The sequence below is a fragment of the Musa acuminata genome, unplaced genomic scaffold, assembly GCF_036884655.1.
Source record: "Musa acuminata AAA Group cultivar baxijiao unplaced genomic scaffold, Cavendish_Baxijiao_AAA HiC_scaffold_1078, whole genome shotgun sequence".
In the NCBI taxonomy this organism is placed as follows: Eukaryota; Viridiplantae; Streptophyta; class Magnoliopsida; order Zingiberales; family Musaceae; genus Musa; species Musa acuminata.
The window spans coordinates 49,023-72,594 of NW_027021292.1; the positions used below are offsets into that span (position 1 = coordinate 49,023).

General features: G+C 39.7%; 2 protein-coding genes across 2 annotated transcripts; one reads left to right on the top strand and one right to left on the bottom strand.

Moving 5' to 3' along the window:
• The first annotated feature begins 9,862 nt into the window (after window positions 1-9,862).
• Window positions 9,863-16,712, top strand: LOC103983775 (kinesin-like protein KIN-14P). Its single transcript, XM_018825996.2, has 19 exons — window positions 9,863-10,214; window positions 10,646-10,812; window positions 10,901-11,044; window positions 11,273-11,530; window positions 11,613-11,681; window positions 11,754-11,822; window positions 12,079-12,174; window positions 12,368-12,550; window positions 12,636-12,717; window positions 12,801-12,896; window positions 12,974-13,147; window positions 13,227-13,333; window positions 13,421-13,599; window positions 13,777-13,938; window positions 14,011-14,264; window positions 14,346-14,509; window positions 14,625-14,777; window positions 15,230-15,648; window positions 16,065-16,712. The coding sequence occupies exons 1-19, from the start codon at window positions 10,106-10,108 to the stop codon at window positions 16,210-16,212; spliced, it is 3,033 nt and encodes a 1,010-aa protein (XP_018681541.2). The 5' UTR covers window positions 9,863-10,105; the 3' UTR covers window positions 16,213-16,712.
• Window positions 16,713-17,687: 975 nt separating this feature from the next.
• LOC103983724 (probable polygalacturonase) lies at window positions 17,688-22,513 on the bottom strand. Its single transcript, XM_009400998.3, has 6 exons — window positions 21,912-22,513; window positions 20,742-21,056; window positions 19,922-20,042; window positions 19,645-19,819; window positions 19,483-19,553; window positions 17,688-18,682 (listed from the first exon to the last, which is right to left on the bottom strand). The coding sequence occupies exons 1-6, from the start codon at window positions 21,921-21,923 to the stop codon at window positions 18,021-18,023; spliced, it is 1,356 nt and encodes a 451-aa protein (XP_009399273.2). The 5' UTR covers window positions 21,924-22,513; the 3' UTR covers window positions 17,688-18,020.
• Between the last annotated feature and the right edge of the window lie 1,059 nt (window positions 22,514-23,572).

Consider the following 23,572-nt stretch of genomic DNA (forward strand, 5'->3'; position numbering starts at 1 on the left):
AGTCGAATTCAGGGTATGTGTACACCTTGAATGGAGGAGCAGTGTGCTGAAAGAGTTCCAAGCAAGATACCACTACTAACTCGACCACAGAGGCGGAGTACATTGTTGCATCAGATGCAGCAAAGGAGGGAGTCTGGGTGAAGATGTTCATCACAGATTTGGGAGTCGTTCCGAATAGCGAGAAGTCGACTTCCTTATATTGCGACAACTATGGGGCGATTACTCAAATAAGGGAACCCGAGTCTCATCAGAAGTGTTCTGAGGAGGTTCCAACTTATCAGAGAGATCGTAACCCGAGGAGATGTAGCAGTGGAAAGAGTTCCATCCGAAGATAACATTGCAGATCCACTGACAAAGCCGTTGTCTCAGATTGTCTTTGAGCGTCACAGGAGTCTGATGGGGATCAGACACATAGGTGATTGGCTTTAGGTCAAGTGGGAGATTGCTAGTCATAGGTGCACAGCAAGCCAATCACGTGAGTGATGACACGTGTGACTTGATACAGAATCTTTTTGCTTATTATATTTTGGCGTATATCACTTTATAACTATTGCATAAATGCATATATATATTGTGATGTCCTTGGATTTGTGCAATGGGAATCGGATCGTGAAGAGATCACGATAATGAGATCGATTCACCTTTAAACACATATCCTAAATAATCCCGGTCATAGGTTACTCGAGAGGGACATCGTGATAACCGGATAGACTGGTGTGCTGTATACCCGTCCATATGATGGATGCAGCTGGTCTCATAGCTGCTCGTGTAGGGACACTAGGGATACAGTACAGGTGCTCATTGGAGAATGAGTTCACTGATTGATCCGCTTACGAAATGCTGGATGGTTGATGATGCCTTATTGTCACACAGTGATTCCGTAGTCCTAGTGGTGTATCTGGTCCTTAGACTTGAGACACCAAGGATGTCCTGTATGAGTGCTCCATTCTTTGATACCAGACTTATAGGTTTGGTTGTCCCAGATCTAGTACAGCTGGTCATTGGGAGTGGTAGTCGACCTTACGAGGGCTATTGAGTGTCGACAGGGGATCATCCACTCTCGGCGTCATGAGAGGAATATCCCATGTGTTCTTGCTCAGACAAATCCCTGGCCAGGGTCATTCGGGTTGAGAGAGAAAGAGTTCTCCGGGAGAATCCGATTAGAGCGAGACTTGAGTAGAAACCGTATGGGTCTGACAGCACCATGCTCGATATACGGTCTCTGGGATATTAGATGGATGAGGGACTATAGGTACATGGTAACTGAGGACAGACAGGTCTAATGGATTGGATTCCCCTGTATCATCTGGGGACTACGGCGTAGTGGCCTAGTACGTCCGTAGTCGATGAGTCGAGTGAATTATTACAGAGATAATGATTCACTGAGTTAGAAGGAGTTCTGACAGGTATGACTCACGGCCAGCTCGATATTGGGCCTAGAGGGTCACACACATATGGTAGGCATTGCGATGAGTAGAGGTTCGGATATGAGATATCCGACGGAGCCTTGTCTTATTGGATGCAGATCCAATACCCACTAGGGAAGGACCCATTAGGGTTTGACACGGGATCTCTATAAATAGGAGGGATTCACAGCCTCATAGGCTAGAGTCTTTGCTTGCCTTTCCTATTCTCCTCTCCCTCTCCACCTTAGAGTATGCCTGGAGTTTTGAGGAGCGTCGTCGCAACCCTGCTGTGTGGATCACTGCTAGAGAGGAGGACGCTTGACCTCCTTCACCCTCTCCTAAGGATCTGCAAGGAAACAGGGATATACGATCTCCCTAGGTAACACAATCTCTATACGCAGTTTTGTGTTTTGTGGATTTTTGCGCACCAATCTTCTCACGACGACGAACATCTTTTTGGGAATCGGGGATTTTTGTTTTCTTGTTCTTCCGCTGCGTATATGATGTCGCCCCCCATGATTTCCCAACACTCATCTCATCAAAAGCCTTCTTAGTCCTCATGCACCGGTGACTCACTCTTCAGCCATTATCGGTACCCCCTTCCCCCAAAGCTCACTGGCAAGCCCTAGCTTGGCCTCCTGGAGGCCCCCTCGGTGGATTGCATTGAATTGCATGGCAGCATGGTCCCATTCCCGAGGACCAAAAGAGAAACGAATCGACATCATCTTCGGGGGACACTCCTTAGAGGGAGAAAGTTTCTTTGGACATAGGGCATGCACCTAGGCCACTGGGAGAAAACATTCAAGAATGGAAGCAGGATCTTAAATCTTCCTCAGGGAAGAGGAAGCCACCCACTTTACCCTAGATGAGCTGTTGTCAATCTCCATCCGGATATCGAATGCTTGGGTGAAGTGGGTTATGGTGGATATGGGTAGCTCAGTTGACATGTTATATGTTGATGCCTCATAAAAGCTTGGACTAACAAAGAGTGACCTCCACCTAATGGCGTCCTCCTCGGCGTATCTCTGTGCCTTGTGATCATCCATCTCGTCCTCATCGTTCCTGCTAATATCTCGATGCATCTCCATGCGTAGTCATCCATCTCTGCCTCGTGAGTTCCGTTGGCACCTCCACACTCTTGGCGTGCTTTCTCATATAATTACAATATAATTATAGGTATGTAAGCCTAATAATAATAATCACATAAAGGAGAAAGAGAAGAGACTCGCAAGTTTCAATAATAAGAATCATATACACACATACATATCATCACACTATCCATAATCATCCATCCACATTATACATCAAATGCATACATCGCGTACGACTACTAGATAATAATTAGTTAAACTATTTAATTAATTATATATAGTTTAACTCTTAAACTATTAAAATTCCTACCAAAAAACTCTTAGCAAGGTGTCCTTGCAACCAGGAGTCCCTAGCCACAGGGCTGCCTTGGACGGTTAAGAAACCCTACTAGGACTCTCTAGCTGTAGGGCTGCCTTGGGCGGCTAGGAAAACCTAGCTGCCTAGTTGCCCTTACGACCAAGACTCTTGCCCACATGGGGGTTGCTCAACCATGGTTGAGAGCAGCAAGGTTTGCTCTCGGTCATGCTACTTTTGGCCAAGCCAAGAGCACTAAAAGTTGCTCTCGACTAAGGCTGCAAGTAGTATTTGGCCATGGTGTAGGGTAGCAACAGTTGCTACCCTTCTTCCTACGATTTATGTCAACAATTTTGGTAACAAAACATCAATCTATAGTAGCCTTTACTTATATAAAGAGGTGTTATCCAAAACTTCGATTGATAACAGCAAGTTACAAAATTTTTTTTAATAACACATGTAATTTATAACCAATCATTGCATGATGAACCTGGCTATGATAAAACTATTGAGAAATATAGGGAAAGCATCACATGTGTAATGAAAAATAGAAAATAAAAACTAGTTTCTCAAAAGAACGATATATGAATGTTATGTGACGATTAGGAGCAAAAAACTCAACATATCAAAAAATCACGTAAGATTCGTGAGATGTTCTCACTTATGAGAGATCATATATCCCTGTAAAATATAGATCCACGTCTATGGATAAAGGAGGTAAGATGTTCTCCTCTCTAACAATGATCCACATGGCATATGAAGCGGTGATGCGTTCTTTCTTCTCTTTTACGCACCACCACTAATGCAGGAGGGGCAGTCCTTCTTACTGCCTTCTTATATCAGATAGGGGGTAGTCGGCTGAGAAATAAGTATGGAGAGAAGTCAGGGAGGTGGCGATTAAGGGGTCCAATCTAATAACCCTTTTAGTCTCACTTCCTTTTTATAGAGAGCTCTTATTAACCCTAATGAATCCTACCCTATTGGGTATTGGATCTTCATCTAATTACCCTAGCATATTGGATACTGGATCTCCATTCGATTATTCCTAGCTTAATAAAAAATTAGATCTTTATCCAATTATCCACTTTAAGCTCTTATTGGGTCTCACCTAATATATCCAATAAAATAAGGGCTTATTGGATATCTAACGAGTCGGTAGTGAGTTGCATCTATATGAACTTATTCTAATTTAGTAAATTATTATCTTATAATAATTCACTCAACTTATCGACTATGGAAGTACTAGGTCACTACGCCATAGTCCTCAAACGGTATAGAGGGATCTAATCCATTGGACATATCTGCCCTTAATTATCATGTCTTTATAGTCCCTCATCTATTTAATATATTAGAGATCGTATACTAGATATGATGCTGTCAAGCTTATATGAAATCTACTTGAGTCTCATTCTAATCGGATTCTCTTTGAGAATTTCTTTTCTCTCAATCTGAATGACCTTAGCTAGTGATTTGCTTGAGCGAGAACACACTAGATATTTCCTTTATGATACTGAGGGCAGATGATCCTCTATCAACTCTCAATCGCCCTTATAAGGTTGGCTACTACTCCTGATGACCAATTGTATTAGATTTAAAACTTTCAAACATATAAGTCTAGTATCAAAGAGTAGAGTACTCATATGGGATATCATTGGTGTCTTAGTCTAAGGACTAGACACACAACTAGAACCATGAAACCGTTATCTGACGATGAGATATCATTAACCATCTAGCATTCCATGAGCGGATCATTCAGTGAACTCATTCTCCAATGAACACCTGCACTATATCCCTAGTGTCCCCACATAAGCAACTATGAGACTAACTATCTCCATTATATGGATGACAAGTATATTGGTCTCATTATCATGATCTCATCATGATCCAATTCTTAATGCACAGATCTATGGACATCATAATATATCAGTCAGGTAATATAAAGTGAGAAAATATAATAATAATAATAATAATAATAATAATAATAATAATAATAATAATAATAATAATAATAACCAAAGAAATTATGTAGTGTGTCACATGTGTCATCACTCACATGATTGGCTTATAAGGCACATGTAACTAGCAATCGAGATCTAGTTAGCATCTTAGTATGACATTAAGGGACTCGACTAATCACATAAAGCCAAAAAGGTAGGCAACTCTTGCAAATCACAACTCACTATGATTTCGATCTTGTTCAATCTTCAAACCATCATAGCCTCGAGAGACTTGACTAATCATGGTGTTCGTTTAAGTCAACATCATCATTACAAGATGAGTCTGAGTTGATGATACACCCTCGAGGGACTCGACTAAGCATACTATATCCTCAGGTCATTAGTGACATCTCCATGTTATAGGCAAGATCTCAAATCCAAATATAGGTGAGTCTCGAGGGACTCGACTAACTCAGTCCATGTCAAAAAATGATTTCCACATATAATGACGGAAGGCCATATGGGTCAATCTCATCGCCTTATGTTTATTGACTTAATATTATTATTGGAGGGATCTTTTATTTAATTTAGTCTCGTAGTTAAATATGATGTGTCACGCACATATATATATATATATATATATATATATATATATATATATATATATATATATATATATATATATATATATATATATAATATGTAGAAATAAATATATATATCAGATATAAACATCCACACTAGAACCTAGTATGATTAGGCCTAAGCCAAAAGGCATGATCACTCACAAAATCTCTATATGTGTCTCGACGCATCTTCATATCAGGTGATCATCCGTCTCATCCTCATCACCTCTACCCTACCGTTGTGCTTTCTCATGCATTTATAACTCAATTAAAGGCTCGTAGGCCCAAACATATACATATCATATATAAGAGGTACAACACTAAGAGAGATATAAATATATGTCGGATTAATTAATGAGAGAGAGAGAGAGGGAGGCTCGTAGGCCTCAATAATAATCACATATATACACACACATCGTATATGGTCCATGATCATCTATCTACAAGACACATCATGTTTATACAGGCTAACTAGGTAGAATCAATTAAATTCTTTAATTAATTTTGGATTAACTCTTAATCAATTAGACTTGGATTAACCCTTAATCCAATTTGGGAAACCCTAGCTAATCCATGTCACAAGGTGCCCTTGGCGACCAGGAAACCCTAGCCACCTATCACATTTGGTTGGTTGGGAAACCCTAGTCGCTAGGGTTGCCCTTGCGGCCAGGAGTCCTCCTGGCCACCAAGGCTACAAGCAGCCCTCGGCCAAGGCTTTCCTTATCATATCTAATGTTAATAAGTTTTTGGGTGACAGAACACTTCATACACCAAAAACTATGTTGTTCTAATCTTAAATCGGCGAAAACACAACTTATTTACAAGAAAATCGATTCTACACAACATGTAGTCAATAACCGATCATTGCACGAGCAACCTGGCTTTGATACCACTGTTGAAAAACCTTAAGCAGCATCATATGAAAAATAAAAATAAAACTGGTTTCCCAAAACGGATTTATCGAATTATCATGTAAAGATCGAAAGCGTAAAACTCAAGAAACTAAAAACTACATAAAGGGTGTGAGATGTTCTCATCTAGGGGAACTCATATATCCCATAAGATCATATTAGTATATAGATGAAGGAGCTCTCACAAACTCTTCTCTGGCGGTGATCCACATGATGGACACAATAATGACGCACCTCTTTGCATAACGCATTCTTTCCTCATAATCGCACACCACCATACAACAACTTACAAGGAGGGATCGATTCCTCCTATTGTCCTCTCGCACTATAGAGGGGGCAGTCGAATGGATGAAGAAGGGAGGAGGAGATGATGAGGGTGGCGACTATAGGGGTCCAGCCTATGACCCTTTGAGTCTCAACTCCTATTTATAAAAAGCCCCTTTACTTACCATAATGGATTATGCCTTAATGGGTATTAGATCTCCATCAAATTACCCTTAGCTTAATGAATATTGGATCCCTATCCAATAACCATTCTAAGCTCTATTAGATCCATTAAAATAATGACTTATTGGATATCTTATATGTAATCATCTATTCGTCGCGTTGTCCACCATATGTGTGTGACCCTCTAAGCTCAATACTGAATTTGTCGTGAGTTACACCTGTTAGAACCTCTTTTGACTCAAATTTTCTTCTGACTCAATTAATTATTATTCTCATAATAATTTATTTAATTCATCGACTATGGGCCTACTAGGCCACTACGCCATAGTTCTCAAACGATACAAGGGGATCTAATCCTTTGGACCTATCTGCCCTCAATTATTGTGTACATATAGTACTTCATCCATCTAATATTTCAAAAATCATATATCATACATAGTACTATCAGGCCTATATAGAATCTATCTGAATCTCACTCTAATCAAATTCTCCTAGAGAACTCCTCTCTCAATCCGAATCTCACGTTTATCAGATTCATCATGATCTGATTGACCCTAGCCGGGGATTCGCTTGAGTGAGAATACACGAGATATTCCTCTCATGATACCGAGAGTAGAAGATCTTCTATTGACACATAATTACCTTCGTAAGGTTGATTGTCATTCCCAATGATCGTTTGTATTATATCTAGAAGTTTCAGACTTATAAGTTTGATATCAAAGAATAAAGTACTCATACAATGCATTCTTGGTGTTTGAAGTCTAAGGACCAGATACACAACTGAAATTACGAAATTGTTATCTGATGATGAGATAGCATTAACCAACCAGCATTTCGTAAGCGGATCATTCAGTGAACTCATTCTCCAATGAACACCTGTACTATATCTCTAGTGTCCCTACACAAGCAGTTATGAGACTAGCTTTCTCCATCATATAGACGGGTATATGACACATTAGTCTATCCGGTTATCTCAATGTCTCTCTCGAGTAACCTATGACCGAAAATATTTATAGTATGTGTTTAAAGACAAATTGATCTCATTATTATGATCTAATTATGATCCAATTACCATTGCACAGATCGAAAGATATTAATATATATATAATTCAATATAAAGTAAGAAAATATCATAATCATAATAACCAAAAGAGATTATACAATGTATCACATATTCTATCACTCACGTGATTGGGTTGCAGGACACCTGCAACATTGCCTCCAATAATGGCACCTAACGAGTAGGACAGGGGGATCCTCACCCATCCTTATCTTTGTTACTAGGCACCCAAGTATAAAAACCTAACCTTAGGTTAAATAGGGGTAGACGGGTGAATACCACACTCTTCTGAATATAGTTAACTCATTCTTTCCCTATCTCTCTGACTTAAGCATCGAAGGGATCACACCGGGACCTCCCCTGACGATGACTTGTAATACAGGATCCTCGACGTAGTTGAAGAGACATTGCGAGAAGACTCCCACAGCCAAGGCAGATCATCTTCCTAAGACCAACTCGCCCCCTCCACACACGAGAAGCTCTTTATGCTCGTGCCGTAGGCCAGCTCTATACAACAGTCCTTTGTGTCAACTCTCAAGAAAGGACTTGTACTTTCAATGTTAAACCAAGCCGAATTGACTTCAATGTAATAACAAGTTGGAACCACTTCTTAAATAAGAATTATAGCTTTAGAGAGAGAAAGACCTCACCATTCATAATTTCTCTGTGAAAACATGGAAGAAAATGCCAAAAAAGATAGATTAAATGGCTGTGTTTATGTGGACATGTCGATAGAGGCTTGCTAACGTTGTACCAACTCTTACCTCTCTATGAAGCCAGTTGACCGAAAATATCTATTGTCCGAGGAAATACTCCGATTTAGATTTAATGTATGATAAAAGGTTGAAAAGCAGAAAAAATGGCCGTGTTCAATTCGATGTATCATGAAACATATGTATGGTAGTAACGCCTTCAATCTCATGATAAATTTCCCTTCTTTGATAGAATTTCTTCACCATAAATGTTGTCTAGAAACATACCATGCAAGAGAGGATAATTACATATTACCTCCTATGGTTAATTATGATTAGCATTTCGATCCTTGTACTTTAAAAAATAACATTGGGCTCTTTATAACACTAATAAAGATGAAACATTTAACCTCAATTCTATTTTATTGATAGAAAAAATAAAACATGTTGTCACATGAAAAAAAAAATACGAATGAAAAGGATAAAAATATAATTTAAATAATTTTTAAATTATTAATTTTATATAATTTTTATTGATTTTCTCTTCTCCTCTTTCCAAACTGCTTGCACACAGCCTATCGCACGTGTTGCTTATCGCTCGCTCACCGCACTTGCTCGCTCGCCCACATCTCACCTATCACACTTACTCACCCGCCGCACCCGCTCACCCGCCTCTTGCTCGCCACACTTGCTCATTCGTCGCTAAGCAAGTGCGATGGGCAAGAAGTAAGCGAGCGACAAGTGAGCAAGTGCGGTGGGCGAGCAATAGGTGAGCAGGTGCGGCAAGTGAGAAAGTACAGCGGACAAGTAATGAGCGAGCAAGTGCGACAAGCGAGCAAGAAGGCACTATATATTAAGGATGAGCAGTTTGGAAAGATAATGAAATTATATTTTTATCTTTTCTGTTCATATTTTTTTATACGTACGATTTTTTTTCGATTGATGTTAACGATGTAAGAAGAATTATAGTTAAATATTTTACCTTCGTAATTATAGGAACCCAAATACTATTTCTAAAAATATAAAAATTAAAATATTAATCATAGTTAACTATTGAGGATAATCTATAAATTAACAACTCACAAGTACGTTCCATGTGCCATGGTATATATATATTCCGATCAAAAGCGAGAGCATGAATTCTGATACATACAGGTTCAACTATTACAGGTTGCCAACTGAAAAATAGCAAACCAATTCAAATAGGATTTGGTCATCCGCTGCTATGTGGCACATACAAACTTAAGCACAAAACGGTCGTAATTGGAAAACATTAAGGAAAGATGCATAATTACACCTCAAAGCTATAATTCATACCTCCTCCTCCTCCGCCCCTTTCCGCTATTAATACACCCCCACACCCTGTCCCTCCCTTTCCTTTTCATCCAAGCCACGAACTGAGAGAGGCTCGGAAAGAGAACGAGACGGAGACAGAGAGAGAAGGGGCGCAAACCTCTCTCCCTTCTCCTCCTCTTCTACCTTTTCCCTCCTCGAGGCGGAGGAGGGCAGCCTGAAGGGAGACGCCGCGTCTTCTAACATCCGTGGATACTTGGTGAATTTGCAACTGTTGGGGCCTGGGCTTTCTGTTCTTGGATTGGGGCGCTTGGAACGTCTGCTTGGTGCGTCCGTTGCCCGAGGAAATGGCGTCGGAGGGGTTTCTTTCGTTATCGGTGGTGGAGGACGTGCTGAAGCAGCATGGGACGATGATGAGCGACATCGACCTGGCCTCTAGGAAGGAGGAGGAAGCAGGTGATTCAGCTTATCATTTCAGTCTTTTACATGTCTTCTAAGGCATGCCGATCGAACAAGGTTTCTTTTTTCGTTTTTGATGAACTTCAAATGGTTTCGGATCAATGAGAGAGCTACCAAATGCTTATGATCGCCTTTCCTTCACCCACACTGTTTTGGAGTTTCTTTATCATCAAATTTTGTTCTTCCGCGCAGATGCTCCTTTTCTTTCGAAAAATACGAATACAATGAAGCAATTGCTGAGTATTTTTGCTGGACTTGTCTCAGAGATGAACATACTTTTGCTTTTGATTCATCCAAACAATCATATTAAGCAGATTTTTTTATTGATTTTTTTTTATATACTTCCCCCCCCCGGAAAAGATCACCTATCTCGATCAGGTTCCGTGAAATCATGAATAGAGTTTTTATTTATCTATTTGCTATTGCAGCAACGAGACGGTACGAGGCAGCCGGATGGCTGAGGAGGATGGTTGGGGTTGTTGGTGCGAGAGATTTGCCAGAAGAGCCTACTGAGGAGGAATTCCGGCTTGGGCTGAGAAACGGGATTGTTCTTTGCAATGCACTCAACAAAGTTCAACCTGGTGCTGTGCCCAAGGTTAGCTTTTCTGGGAGGCGCGCAGTGGATTCTTTGTTTCTTCCTTTGTCTAATGACGTGATCCCTCCCCGAATCATATCATTTCCAGGTGGTAGAAGCTCCTGTGGATCCAACTCTCCTTCCAGATGGTGCTGCTCTGTCAGCATATCAGTACTTCGAGAATTTGAGGAACTTCCTTGATGCCCTGGAAGAGTTGGGTCTCCCAACATTTGAGGCGTCCGATCTAGAACGAGTGTGGCTTTTTCTTGGGCTAATTAGCTTTTCTCTTGTTCTTCCTTATTTTAAAATTTGAATTACAAGTTAAAAATCTTAAATTTCTAAGCTTTATAACTAATTATTCTTTTACATGTTCCTTTCCATAATCACTTCTTCTTCTATAACGTTGCCCATTCGACTTCATCGTCCTTAGCGTGCATGCCTTCTTTTTAATTTTTTATTTCTTATCTTGGCTGGAGTACAGGGTGGTAAAGGCTCTCGGGTCGTGAACTGTGTTTTAGCTCTTAAATCCTATGGTGAGCATAAAGAAGGAGGCAGAAATGGTTCCTGCAAGTATGGTGGGGTTTTGAAACCTTCAAGCTGTGGTAAACATTTTGCAAGGAGAAACTTTGAACCTTTCATGAATTCCCTTGCAAGAAATCAATCAGCTGACAAAATCCAGGACAGTGTATCGGTGGAAGAGAACTTGAGCATTGATTTTTCATTAGAATCCACTGAAATGGTTGGTAAGCTGAAGGTCACAATTTATACAATGAATTGAGTGATCCTGCATTAACTAAAAACATGCGTGATATGGTTCACAGACATCACATTCTCTGAATATGCTTGTGCGCACCATTCTGTCAAATAAGAAGCCCGAAGAAGTTCCATCAGTAAGTTAATTCATTACAAATATTAACAGTACATAGTGGATATGAGGTGAAAATTGTTTTCCTTGTTCCCAGCTTGTAGAGTCAATGTTAAGCAAAGTAATGCAAGAATTCGAGTGTCGGATTGCAAGCCAAAATGATCTGGTAGACCCTTGTACTTTGGTCATTCACATACTGCTTTGTTTATCTGAACAAGAGTGCTTCTCTTCTTTTTATCTTTATACTTAATGAGTATTACTTATTTTCCCTTCACTGACTTTATCTTCAAAATGATTGTGCAGCATCTTCTCCCGAAACCTGCTTGATTTTCTTCCTCAACTCAATATATGATAATAAATTTTATTTTTTGCCGCTGGTAGATTCTTGGAATAACTTCAATTGGTATTACTAATCTTGTTAGGTTACAACAACTGCAAAGGATCAAACTGATGGAACAATATCCTTATCTGAAGAAAACAATTTACCAGAGACTTCATCCAGTTGTTGTGAAATAGAGGTACCTTGTCCTATTTCGTACAGGGAAAAATCCAACAAAGTCATAATTATCAAACTAATTGTGGTATTCATTAGACCAAATATATTGCTGGTTGTGTGTGTTACAAAAAATTCATTTATGATTTGTGATTTATTAGACTTCAGTACCTCGTGATAAATTCATGTGCCTTTCTAATTGTTTTTCTATGATTTAGATGGTGAAGGCAGAGAGCACTTCTCCAAGTTTAAAAGATGAGAGTTTTAGTATGAGCTTGAAGGATGGAGAGACATCAAATACCAAGCTCCTAAAGCAAGGCCTACTTTTTGATGGACACACATCAAGTACCAAGCTCCTAAAGCAAGGCCTACTTTTTGATAGACAAAAAACAGAAATTCTGGTATGCTCTATAGCGGTCATTTTGTTTGAAGGATGCATTATGGTTGAGTTCATCAATCCACATTGATGGTTGACGTCCTATGTAGGAACTGAAAGATGCACTTGTAACCACTAGAGCTGGTATAGAATTGATGAAAACTCAATACTCTGAGGAATTAAGTAATCTCGGTAAGATAATTAACTGATCAGTTGGAATTGAAGATCAGAACTGTTATATGTACCTTGAAGGCCCTTGTTTTCATCGTTTTTAGGGAAGCATATGAGGATCCTAGCTCATGCAGTTCAAGGATATCATAAAATACTCGAGGAAAATAGAAAGTTATACAATCAAGTGCAGGATCTTAAAGGTAATATTATAGCTGGATCCTAAGATTAATTATTAGATGGTGCAAACCTAATGCTTCTACTAATTTCTTTTGTATAGGGAACATTAGGGTGTATTGCCGTGTCAGGCCTTTCTTGCCTGGGCAGTCTAATCTGAGCACTGTTGGTCATATTGATGATGGAAGTATTACAATTCTTACCCCTCCAAAATATGGGAAAGAAGGGCATAAATCTTTTACCTTCAACAAAGTATTTGGCCCATTTGCTACTCAAGGTTTTTGATGCTCTATATTCAGTTTCATTTAGAATTTTCTAATGCAAACCACTGAATTAACCCCTTTAAATTAATGCAGAGGAGGTTTTTTCTGACACACAACCTTTGATCCGTTCTGTTCTTGATGGTTACAACGTTTGCATCTTTGCATATGGACAAACTGGAGCAGGAAAAACGTATACAATGGTAATGACATTGATATGAATATTTATCTTGAAATACTTCAGTTTAGCTCACTGTCATTTGTCCGTTCGAACTTAATTTTTCATGCAGAGTGGACCTAAGGTACTCACGGAACAGAGTTTTGGAGTGAACTATAGGGCATTAAATGACTTGTTCCATATCTCAAAGGAGAGAAAAGACACATTTTGTTATGAAATTTCTGTTCAGATGATTGAGATATACAACGAGCAAGTAAGAGATCTCCTTGCTAGTGACGGCCCTCACAAAAGATATCCTTTTATAAGATCTTGTTTTTGTAATACTTCATCTTTTGTTTGTTGTTTATTCATGATTATCTATACTTTTTACGCCTTAGAATTCCCAACCTATTTTCTATGGACTAAATGTTAGCTATTTTTATAGAACTTTTCTCCATTCTGTCCACATAAACCTTTACATGTTGATACATTAGATATCCGTAATAGTTCTCAGACAGGATTTGCTGTGCCTGATGCAAACTCGGTTCCTGTCACATCAACAACTGAGGTTATTGAGCTAATGGATATTGGTCAAAAAAATCGTGCTGTTAGTGCAACCTCCATGAATGACCGTAGCAGTCGCTCTCACAGGTCTGGTCATACTTGTGAAGGAATTTGCTTTGACTTTCACAGTGTTTGACCAATGGATTTTTTGGTTTACAGTTGCTTGACAATTCATGTTCAAGGAAGAGAGTTGGCATCTGGGGTTGTTGTTAGAGGATGTATGCATTTAGTTGATCTGGCAGGTAGTGAGAGAGTTAATAAATCTGAAGTTAAAGGAGACAGGCTAAAAGAAGCACAGCATATTAACAAATCACTAGCAGCTTTAGGAGATGTGATATCTGCCCTTGCTCAGAAGAGTTCACATATTCCTTATAGGAATAGCAAACTTACACAACTACTTCAAGATTCTCTAGGTAATACCTAAATGTGATTTTCTAAGTTCTACATGTAACTCATTCTTCTGGAGTCATCATATGCTATTTTGGTTTTCTCAGGAGGGCAAGCTAAAACATTGATGTTTGTCCACATAAGCCCTGAGGTTGATGCAGTAAGTGAGACACTAAGCACACTCAAGTTTGCTGAACGGGTTGCAATGGTCGAGCTTGGTGCAGCTCAGGTAAACAAAGATAACGGGGAAGTCAAGGAGCTCAGGCTGCAGGTATTTCCTTTTCATTCTTGAGTTGCAGATCAATTTCTAACATATGATTTTTTTTGTTAATTTGCTCCCGCTCCCTGGTTATCCTAATCTTATGCCTTTGTTTCATTCTGCTTAGGTAGCTAGCCTTAAAGCAGCATTAGCTAAGAAAGAAGGTGAGCACTTGCGTAGTGCAATGTCTAGCCCTGATATATACGGGATGAAATCTGGTGCAACATCTCCTGCACATCCAAACCATATGCAGACGATGGAGGATTTTGGAAACATAGAGGTATATTTATTCTAGTGTGGAAGATTGTTGTGTCTTTTGTCCTGAATATGCAAATATTTAGATTTGCCTGGAAGACTTGATATTTGGTAGAATAAAATGCTGTGTCAAAATTAACATATGTAGCAACTGTAAGCCTATAGAATTATAGGCATTTGCTGGGACATTGAATTTTCGACTTTTAACATATCTGGTTATGAATTTAAAGCTTCTGGATCAGGAATGTTAGCTTTTACTCGAAAGAAATTACATAGCCACATATGTAATCAAGGGTCTGATTATGATTAGTACATGGCCACATATGTCATCAAGGGTCTTATTATGATTAGGATCTCTTCCAAATATTCTCTCTCTCTCTCTCTCTCATCTCATCTCAATGCATGGTGACAAAGATGTTTCCATTGAGAGCTCTTGGATCTGATGCTTTAATTCTGGGTTGTTTCTTGACACTTCAGGTGCGGAGCTGTTCAGCACTCATGCAGGAGCGAGCAGATATGGATCTCCAAGACCTTTTGACAGCGTCAGATTCTTCTTCTTGGCCAGAAAGATATCCCAAACTTCTGAAGTTTGGAAGCAAAGAAACGGGTGAGGATGTCATCCAGAACGAGGATGCCCTGAGTGCCTGGGAAGGAGATAACCCACATGTGCCAGATTCATTTTACCAGGGATATATTCCTGATGTGAGAGCCTTCGGGGATCAGCACAGAAGTCGGGCTAATTGTATAGCAACTGAGGACTTGGATGATTTGGATTTTGCAACAAGTGAATCTTCAGAGCAAGATGTGCTATCGCAGTCCAATCTCCCAAAAAGTAGCAATGCAGTCGATAGGATCAAGCGGCCTCAGTCAGGTTCAGTGAAGAGCTCCGACATAAGGTAATTCAGTTGCTACGAATTTGAGCACTACCGGTAGAACACGATCTTTATTTTTATGCTAGAATAGATCGTCTAATTTGTGAGTCACACACTATCGATATCAAACAACTTGCATTAGAGCACAAGGTAGAGCACGTCATATGACTTTTAAAGCAGCAAACCACCCCTGCAGTAGTAAGATTAAAGTGCATCCTATGTTAGGTCTTGGTTCTTGCTCTAACTGAACAACAAAAGTTGCCTAGCTATCTACCATTGCATAAATATATTATTTTCTGTTATCACCGAAGAGTAGTAGTGAACTGAATGTACTTCAACAGTACATGGCCGTGATCATAAGCAAGATTTGGCTTCTCGATCCTTTTCACTGTGAGCACTTGATAAAATGTTTGTAATCCTTTCATCGGCTGTGAATACAGGTCAGCAAGTCGCAGCCACTTGCCATCTCCATCGAGGAAAATATCGAATGCGCCTGGCCAAACAGTGAGCCGCTCCACTAGACAGCCAATCTCAGGTGGCATCGATGGGAAACGAAGGCCCAATGCGAAAACGGGAAGCAGAAAGTAGACTGATGGTAGAATGCATGGCTGGAGATTTCCTGGTTTTTCTCTTGATATTAATGGCAGGAGAGATTGAGAGCTCTTCACTCATGTTCGTCGGTAGCTGCTAACTCCAGCTGGTCGTGTCTGTCTACACGGTGGTCATCTCGGTCTATGCACAAGGCTAGTCTTTCTATCTATCTATCTATCTATCCGTTGAAGGGGTTGGATCCATTGGCCAATCAGTTCATTTGCCTTGCGTGCACTCCGAACAAGAAGTGAAGGGATGGATGAGGAACCAGAAAAAGGTTAGAGAGAAGAAGAAAATGAAAACAAGATGTGGTGCATATAGTAACTTTTTTTCTATCTATTTTTCTTCATTGTCTTTTATTGTTGTTGTTGATATTATTATTGTGAGAGAGACCTCTCCTCTCCTAGTCTTGTGAATGTTTGTGTTGGGTGGTGGACGATCAAGATCACCAAGCCTTCATGATATTTGACTTTATGTCGAATCATTTTTCATCCCATTGGAATGGACTGAAAATTAAAATATCATTTTGGAGTGCGAAACATACGGCGTGTGTGTGTGTGTGTGTATGGTGCGCAAAGTACGTAAAAGATTGACATAGCGCATATGCTATTAGAGAATGGCCCATGCATGTATGCATGCATGCAGCCTCTCTCTGGCTATCGAACTCTGCAGTCTGAATGCAGCAAATACCAGAAGCTATCACAGCCCGAAATCGACTGAAAACAAAAAAAAAAGTCATTTGGCAAGCGTCTTAACGTGGAGCATCCCACCACTTGGAACCTTCGTAGTAGACTGTCCATGGAACAAGCATCCAGTGATGTTTTATTTGGATTTCTTTTTCTGACTACCATTAAAATCACGCATCCAACAACATTAATAGGATAAGCATCCCGAGTGAGATGACGAGATCTAATGGTCATAGAAGAAAAACTTCAGATGTAGGAGGACTGAGAGTGTTCTATTCTGAACATATGCTGCGCGCTAAGAAATCACTAGGTGAAGGTTTCTTCTCTCGGGAAGCTCTGAAGTCGGTCACTCTTTCCAAGTGTCCGAAAGAAGCACAAGGCTACGACATGCATGCAATATATCTCGTGCATGTTGGTTGGGTTATGTCTTTTGCTTATATAAAATCTGTTGCTTTCGCCTGCAGTATTATAGACTTTGAAGCCACCTAAAATGTGGGAAGCACAACCTGTGGATCAACACCCTTCATCATCGAAAGCTGCTGAAAGTTGACAGCCTGACATTTAGAGGTGAAGACATGCTGGACGCCCGAAGAGGAGACACTAACAATCATTAGTGTTAAGGTATTGTTACTTCAGTTTTGAAGAGGGAACCGCACCTTTCTTTCTTTTTTTTCCCCCCTTCTTTATTGTAGTAACATGGAATACACTAATCATTCCATGGCTGATTTGATTTCCGTTCTGGATTCCCACACACAGGATAAAAATATACAAACTACTAACCAAGACCAATAGGATAATGACAAATTACAATATCAATCAAACATCTGAATTCCAACACCTATCAAAAATTTTTCTTACAGGTTTTGAATGAAGAAATCTAGCTGTACAAGCAAGCACGCCATCATCTCTGATGTGGAATATTTGTTTGCTGGGAACAGAACAACCCTCGACTTGGGTACTATGGCAAACAGTACGCGTTAAATCGATGGTAGAGATGAAAAGGTATTCACTTTCGTTGGGATTTATTGGAAAGAATTGGCACAAATATTGATGAGCTCAAGTTTTTCGATTGTACAGAGGAGAATGAACAAATGGTACTCGCACTGCAAAAAGATATCACTAGATTTCCGCGATAGTTCCAAAGGTTTCAAGGGAGAAGCAGAACAGAGAAGAATTCAAGCTCAGGTCCAAGCATGGCTGTGGAAAGACCGAGTCAGAGAATCCAGCGACATTGGAACAAGTCCAGGGATCAGAGAGGTCTGAGGTGATAGGCAAACTGATATTCGCAAGGCAGATGGCAGTGAAGGGATCATGATCGATTCCTGAAAATACTCCGGCGTTGGAGATGTTGGTACCGACCACATCCTTTATGGTGACTCGCTTGACTACCGGGAGAACATCAGGATCAAATTGGTCATCAGGATGGGCCCCACAGTAACCTGTGAACTGAATTGCTTCATGAACATTTTCCATTTTCACATCTGATATGACAATATCTTCAATGTAGCCACCTCGCCCGCGGGTGGTCTTGAAGTTTATGCCAGTGTGAGAATTGCGGACATAGAGATGCTCCACACGCACGTCTGAGATGCCACCAGACATCTCACTGCCAAAAGCAAGTGCTGAACCAAGAGATGTCTGCAGATGGACATTGTTGATCTGAATATTCGTAGAAGGTTTGCCAAAAGAGATACCGTAGCTGTCCCAACCACTCTTGAGAACAATTGCGTCATGTCCGACACTGATGCTGCAATCTTCGATGTGGAAATTTGAACATGAATCTGCAGCAAGAAGATGAGTCAGACGCAGAATCAATTTGCCGATTATAGCATTATAAGAGGCTTAATCATACAAAAGAATGATCACTCACAGAAGGTCATTGTTAAACTCAAGCAGGGGATGAAAACATGTAGTATGGTCAGATTAGAACTGAGGATCACACATATATAAAGATTCAAAATTTGGACCGGCAGTGCTGATAAATGGAATCTTATTGAAAAGCTCGAATTGGTATAGTATAATAACTTAACAGAGGATTTTATAAGTAAAGGACAATCCGCAGCAATATACAAGGATGCAGGATCAAGCAAAATGTATGGTTCTTGAAAAAAGAAAGGATTCTGGAAAGTTAATATTCGATCAGAGCATCTGTTGCACACATAAACTAACAAGTCTATGCTGGATGAGTCGAGTTTGGGAGAATGAAGCAGCAAAATGGTTTCTCCATTTTGTAATACCTTGAGCCTTAGATTGGTAGAATCATGCAGATTATATACACTATAGCAAGTCATGCACTGGGCTCAAACCATTTCAAACACTTGCGTCCCATATCTTTATGTCATTATAATGGATTAGGAAGATAATGATCTTTTTGCCTTAGCACAGCATAAAACAGAAAATAATGACTGTAGAATCCTAGAGAATCGCTTAAAAACCATCAGTAAACTGTAGTAATATATATGAATCTTTATAACTAAACTTGAACTTCTTCTAGAAATTCTATGTATTATAAGCATTGATAAACAAGGAAAAAGACCATAAAAAAGAAAGATGGCCATTGATTCAAAGATTTGATTCTTACCTGGTACTATACCATCAGTATATGGGGAATCAGATGAAGCATGGATGATTATGTTCTGGATCGTCACATTGCTGCATCACAGACAAGAGTAAATATCCATAGATGCATACAAATCCTCAACATTTCTTGACAAATTTAAACACAAATAGTTTTAGAACACACCTGGAATAGACTGGATGAATGCTCCAGGCAGGGGGATTCAAAAAGGTTAAGTTTGAAACCACAATGTCACTAGAACTCACAAGTTCAAGAAGATGAGGACGACTGTAGTTCAAGGTATGGGAACGAAACCACTCCCACCAAACAGAACCCTGCCCATCAATAGCTCCATTATTTCCTGTTCCACAAATCAATTCGAGCATGGTAGACAAAATGATGAGGACTTGCAATCATAAACAAGGGACGAGATCAATCAACCAAAGTGTTAAACAAAACATACCTGTTATCACCACATCAATCAAGTTGTATCCATTTATCAAACTGCGATGCCTTTCACCTGGAAGGTCTATCCCTCGACCATACGAGGGTAAAGGCTCAACAGGAGGCCACTGAGATGCATCCTAAAATTAAAAAAAAAAGGGGCAAAAGCTATTAATTTTCAAACTGTAGCAATTTAAAGTTTTTGGAATTGATAAAGTTACATGAGACTTTCAATTCATAATGTATATGATTCCATGAATTTTAAGAAAATCGCAACTGGCTCCACTCGGTGTAATTGATTGTCTCCAAATCCAGGCCTGTTATAATTTCCAGTTTTTGATAGCAAAAAGTGTTAAAATATGATGTATGATACCTTATAGTTAAGAGAAGCATAATATCATCCACATAATAATATGGAAGGCACAATTGAAATGATATACAAATGTGCTAAGGTCCATACATAAAATAAAGAAGGTAGGGGCGACAAACATTACTGGCATTTAGCTATCATGGACCGCAACTGCCAATGCACAGAAAGTGGTTCCAGCATAGAATTTTATGTAAGGCCAGGCATAGACAGGAGTAGAGTAAACATGATCCCTGTCATAATTGGTTCTATTGCTTGCCTTCATACCTTTTTAAGGTTTTGTGAAAGGTGATTTATGGATAATATTATTGATGTTAGTGTGGCAGTACACTATTCATGCCTAATATAATTATAAAAGATCTTATTGTAATCTGAGACAGGATATGCATGAAGCTAGCATTTGAAACAACAAATGCAGACAAAAATGGAGGATAACCATGAAAAGTAGATGTCTATGTGTTGCGATCAACACCTGACTGCCGATTATAACTGCATCTTTGTCGAGGAACAGAGTTAGGTGACTGGTTAGATCAAAACTTCCTGTCAGCCATCTCCCTTTAGGAACATACAACTGAGCACCACCCTTGTCAGCGAATGACCGGACATAGAAAACAGCATTCTGAAAGGCAACCGTATTCAGAGTCACTCCATCTCCCACTGCCCCAAACTCCGTTATGGCAACGCTGTGTGGTCTTGGTGTCGATCGACTCATGTGGTTACAATACCCATCACTCCTTTCATCGCCATCAAGAGCACCAGCAACTGCTAAAAGTAAAAGCACAGCTAGCTGCAGAAGAAAAGCAGTAGAAGAGGATAATAATTAGCACAGGCAACAGAAAGTATGCTTCCGGGTGACTGAAAAAACCACATAATTTCAGTTTCGATCTAAAGGCCAAAAACAAAATGGAAGCTTGCATTGGTTGGAAAAATTACGGAGAGGTAAATCAATATTCGAAGGAAGCGAGGAAGGCCAAACGATTTCTCCATTCACTTTGGACTTGTAATACGGACGGTGAAATGATTGATATTTTCTGGTGATGCATAAATGGAATGGGAACAATGGAAGCTCATCCATTCCATTGTTCAGAGCAACAATGGAGTGTTCAGAACACTCCATAGGTTTTCTGATTGATCTCAGAACTGAGAAGCGACAATGACAAACGTCACGATTCACATCACACTACTCCAATTCCTTAAACAGACGCACCGAATACTTTTGTAAATCAAATCATACACAACTTTCAGTCCAAAGTGACATCCAACAACAGAGAATACGTAAAAGAGTAAAAAATAATTAAGAAACATAAATGATAAAAATGGATTCTCAACTAAAAAGAAGGGCGACCATGCGCACGTCTATGTGAACCAGTGATTACATCACCACTTAAAAGGGAACAAGTGGTAGATGAATCAAACTTCAAATGATAAGCATATCAGGGAAACACACACTTTAATTTCGTCGAATCTCGACAACCCACGTCACATAAGAAAAAACAGAGCAGACAACACCTGGGCCGGCAAAACGAAGGAAGAAACCAAAAGATCCGATTTTTACACAAATCCAATAATCGAAAGATGTTAACGAACAGGATAGGCCGTTCGTTCGACACATAAACAAAGGAACAATGAAAAACACACTTACAAGCCTCTTCATGAGCCTCTCGGCACGAAGGGCACCCGAAAGCCAAGCAGCGCAGGTCCAGCCGAAGAGGAGGCAGTACGAGAAAATGGCAGCAGACCAATCGAGGAAGGGAGAAGAAGAGGAGAAGAACCCAAATACACACACTCGAAGCTGCCCTATTTATAATAGGAAAAAAACAATAATGGGAGCATGGTTAATTAATCCTAGGAACACCCGGAAACCGACTCCCCCGGAGAGCGGGTGAGGTCATCCGGGGAGGATGGCCAATGAAGAACGGGAGGTACGATCTGGGTCGGACGCCATGTCTTGAATCCCCAATTCCTTCCTTGGATTCTCGGACGATTTAGTCGCAATGAAAAGAATAGGAAAGGCGTATTTTTGATAGTTTTGAGGAAGCAGAAAAATATAAAATAAAAATAAAAAACACAAAAAAGAAGGAAACCATCCCCATGGCAAGCAAAGAGTGATGGATCTGACAAATCTAATACGTCGACAGAAGGGTAAAGCCATTTTCCTGCCCCCGCGACAGCTTGAGAACCAACTTGGCGTATTTGGCTCGAACAAAAAAACCCTGACAAACACATTTGCATTGTCACCGTATCCATATGGTGCCGGGGACGGATAGAGGGGCAGGAGATCCAGTCAATAAATTTGTAGGATCACAGATCAGCTGGTGGGATGATTTGTGGGAAATTTAATAAATGTACATACAGACGATTTATTAATGACTATGCGGAATTAAATTATCAGTGTATTCCTTAATTTCTGTGACAGACGTAGAGAGAGAGAGAGAGAGAGAAAAGAAGGAGGGAGATGGGACGTTGAGGGAAAAAAAAAAAGAGAAATAAACAGATTTTAGGAACGATTTTTTTTGGTGGGGATACGAGTAGAATGAGATTGTTATATGCTACATGAAAAAAATGAGTATAAGTACGTAAGAACACGATGGAAGGATATTAACGTTCTCCTGAGTAATGGTATAGGAAAGGCAATGGACCTCTCATCATCAATCATGCCCGTTGATGGCAGCTTGTCTCACTCTCACGATCGTCCTCTTATTATTCAAGTTAGATTTTAAAATTAATAAAGATTTTCTTTTGACTTTCTAACTAATAACCTCAAAGTTAATCCTTCGGTATCATGTTGGTTTAGATTCTAGATGGAAGTAGATTGATCACTCTTAAGATATCGATAAGTCATTAAAGATAATTTCGTTGATGGGGATTTAGGTAATTGACGAAGATATGAATGATCTATGAAGTGGTGTCTCCAATTCATGAGATATCCAAAGTGTAATGGAACTTAAGAGATGAAAGAGAGAGAAAGAGACTGTCAAATATTATTTATACTTCGAGATACCAGTTAAGGTGGTTAAAATAGTTCCTCGAGTGGATGTAATTATTTGTTGAGTTAACAAATGAGACGGCATGACTATGCCTACTAAGGTGGCCCAATTGCTCCCCAATGTGACAATTGTGGTTGTTGCAGAGACCTAACCATCGCTAGGTAACGTAACTGTTATCTTGGTAATAGTATGGTGGTGTAATTATTGTCTTGGTAGTAATAAGGTGGTCCTACTATCCCCAAGGTGATGATTTTGGCTATTGGAGGGATCCAACCATCACTAAAGTGGTAGTTTCAATTGTTGGAAATGATCAACT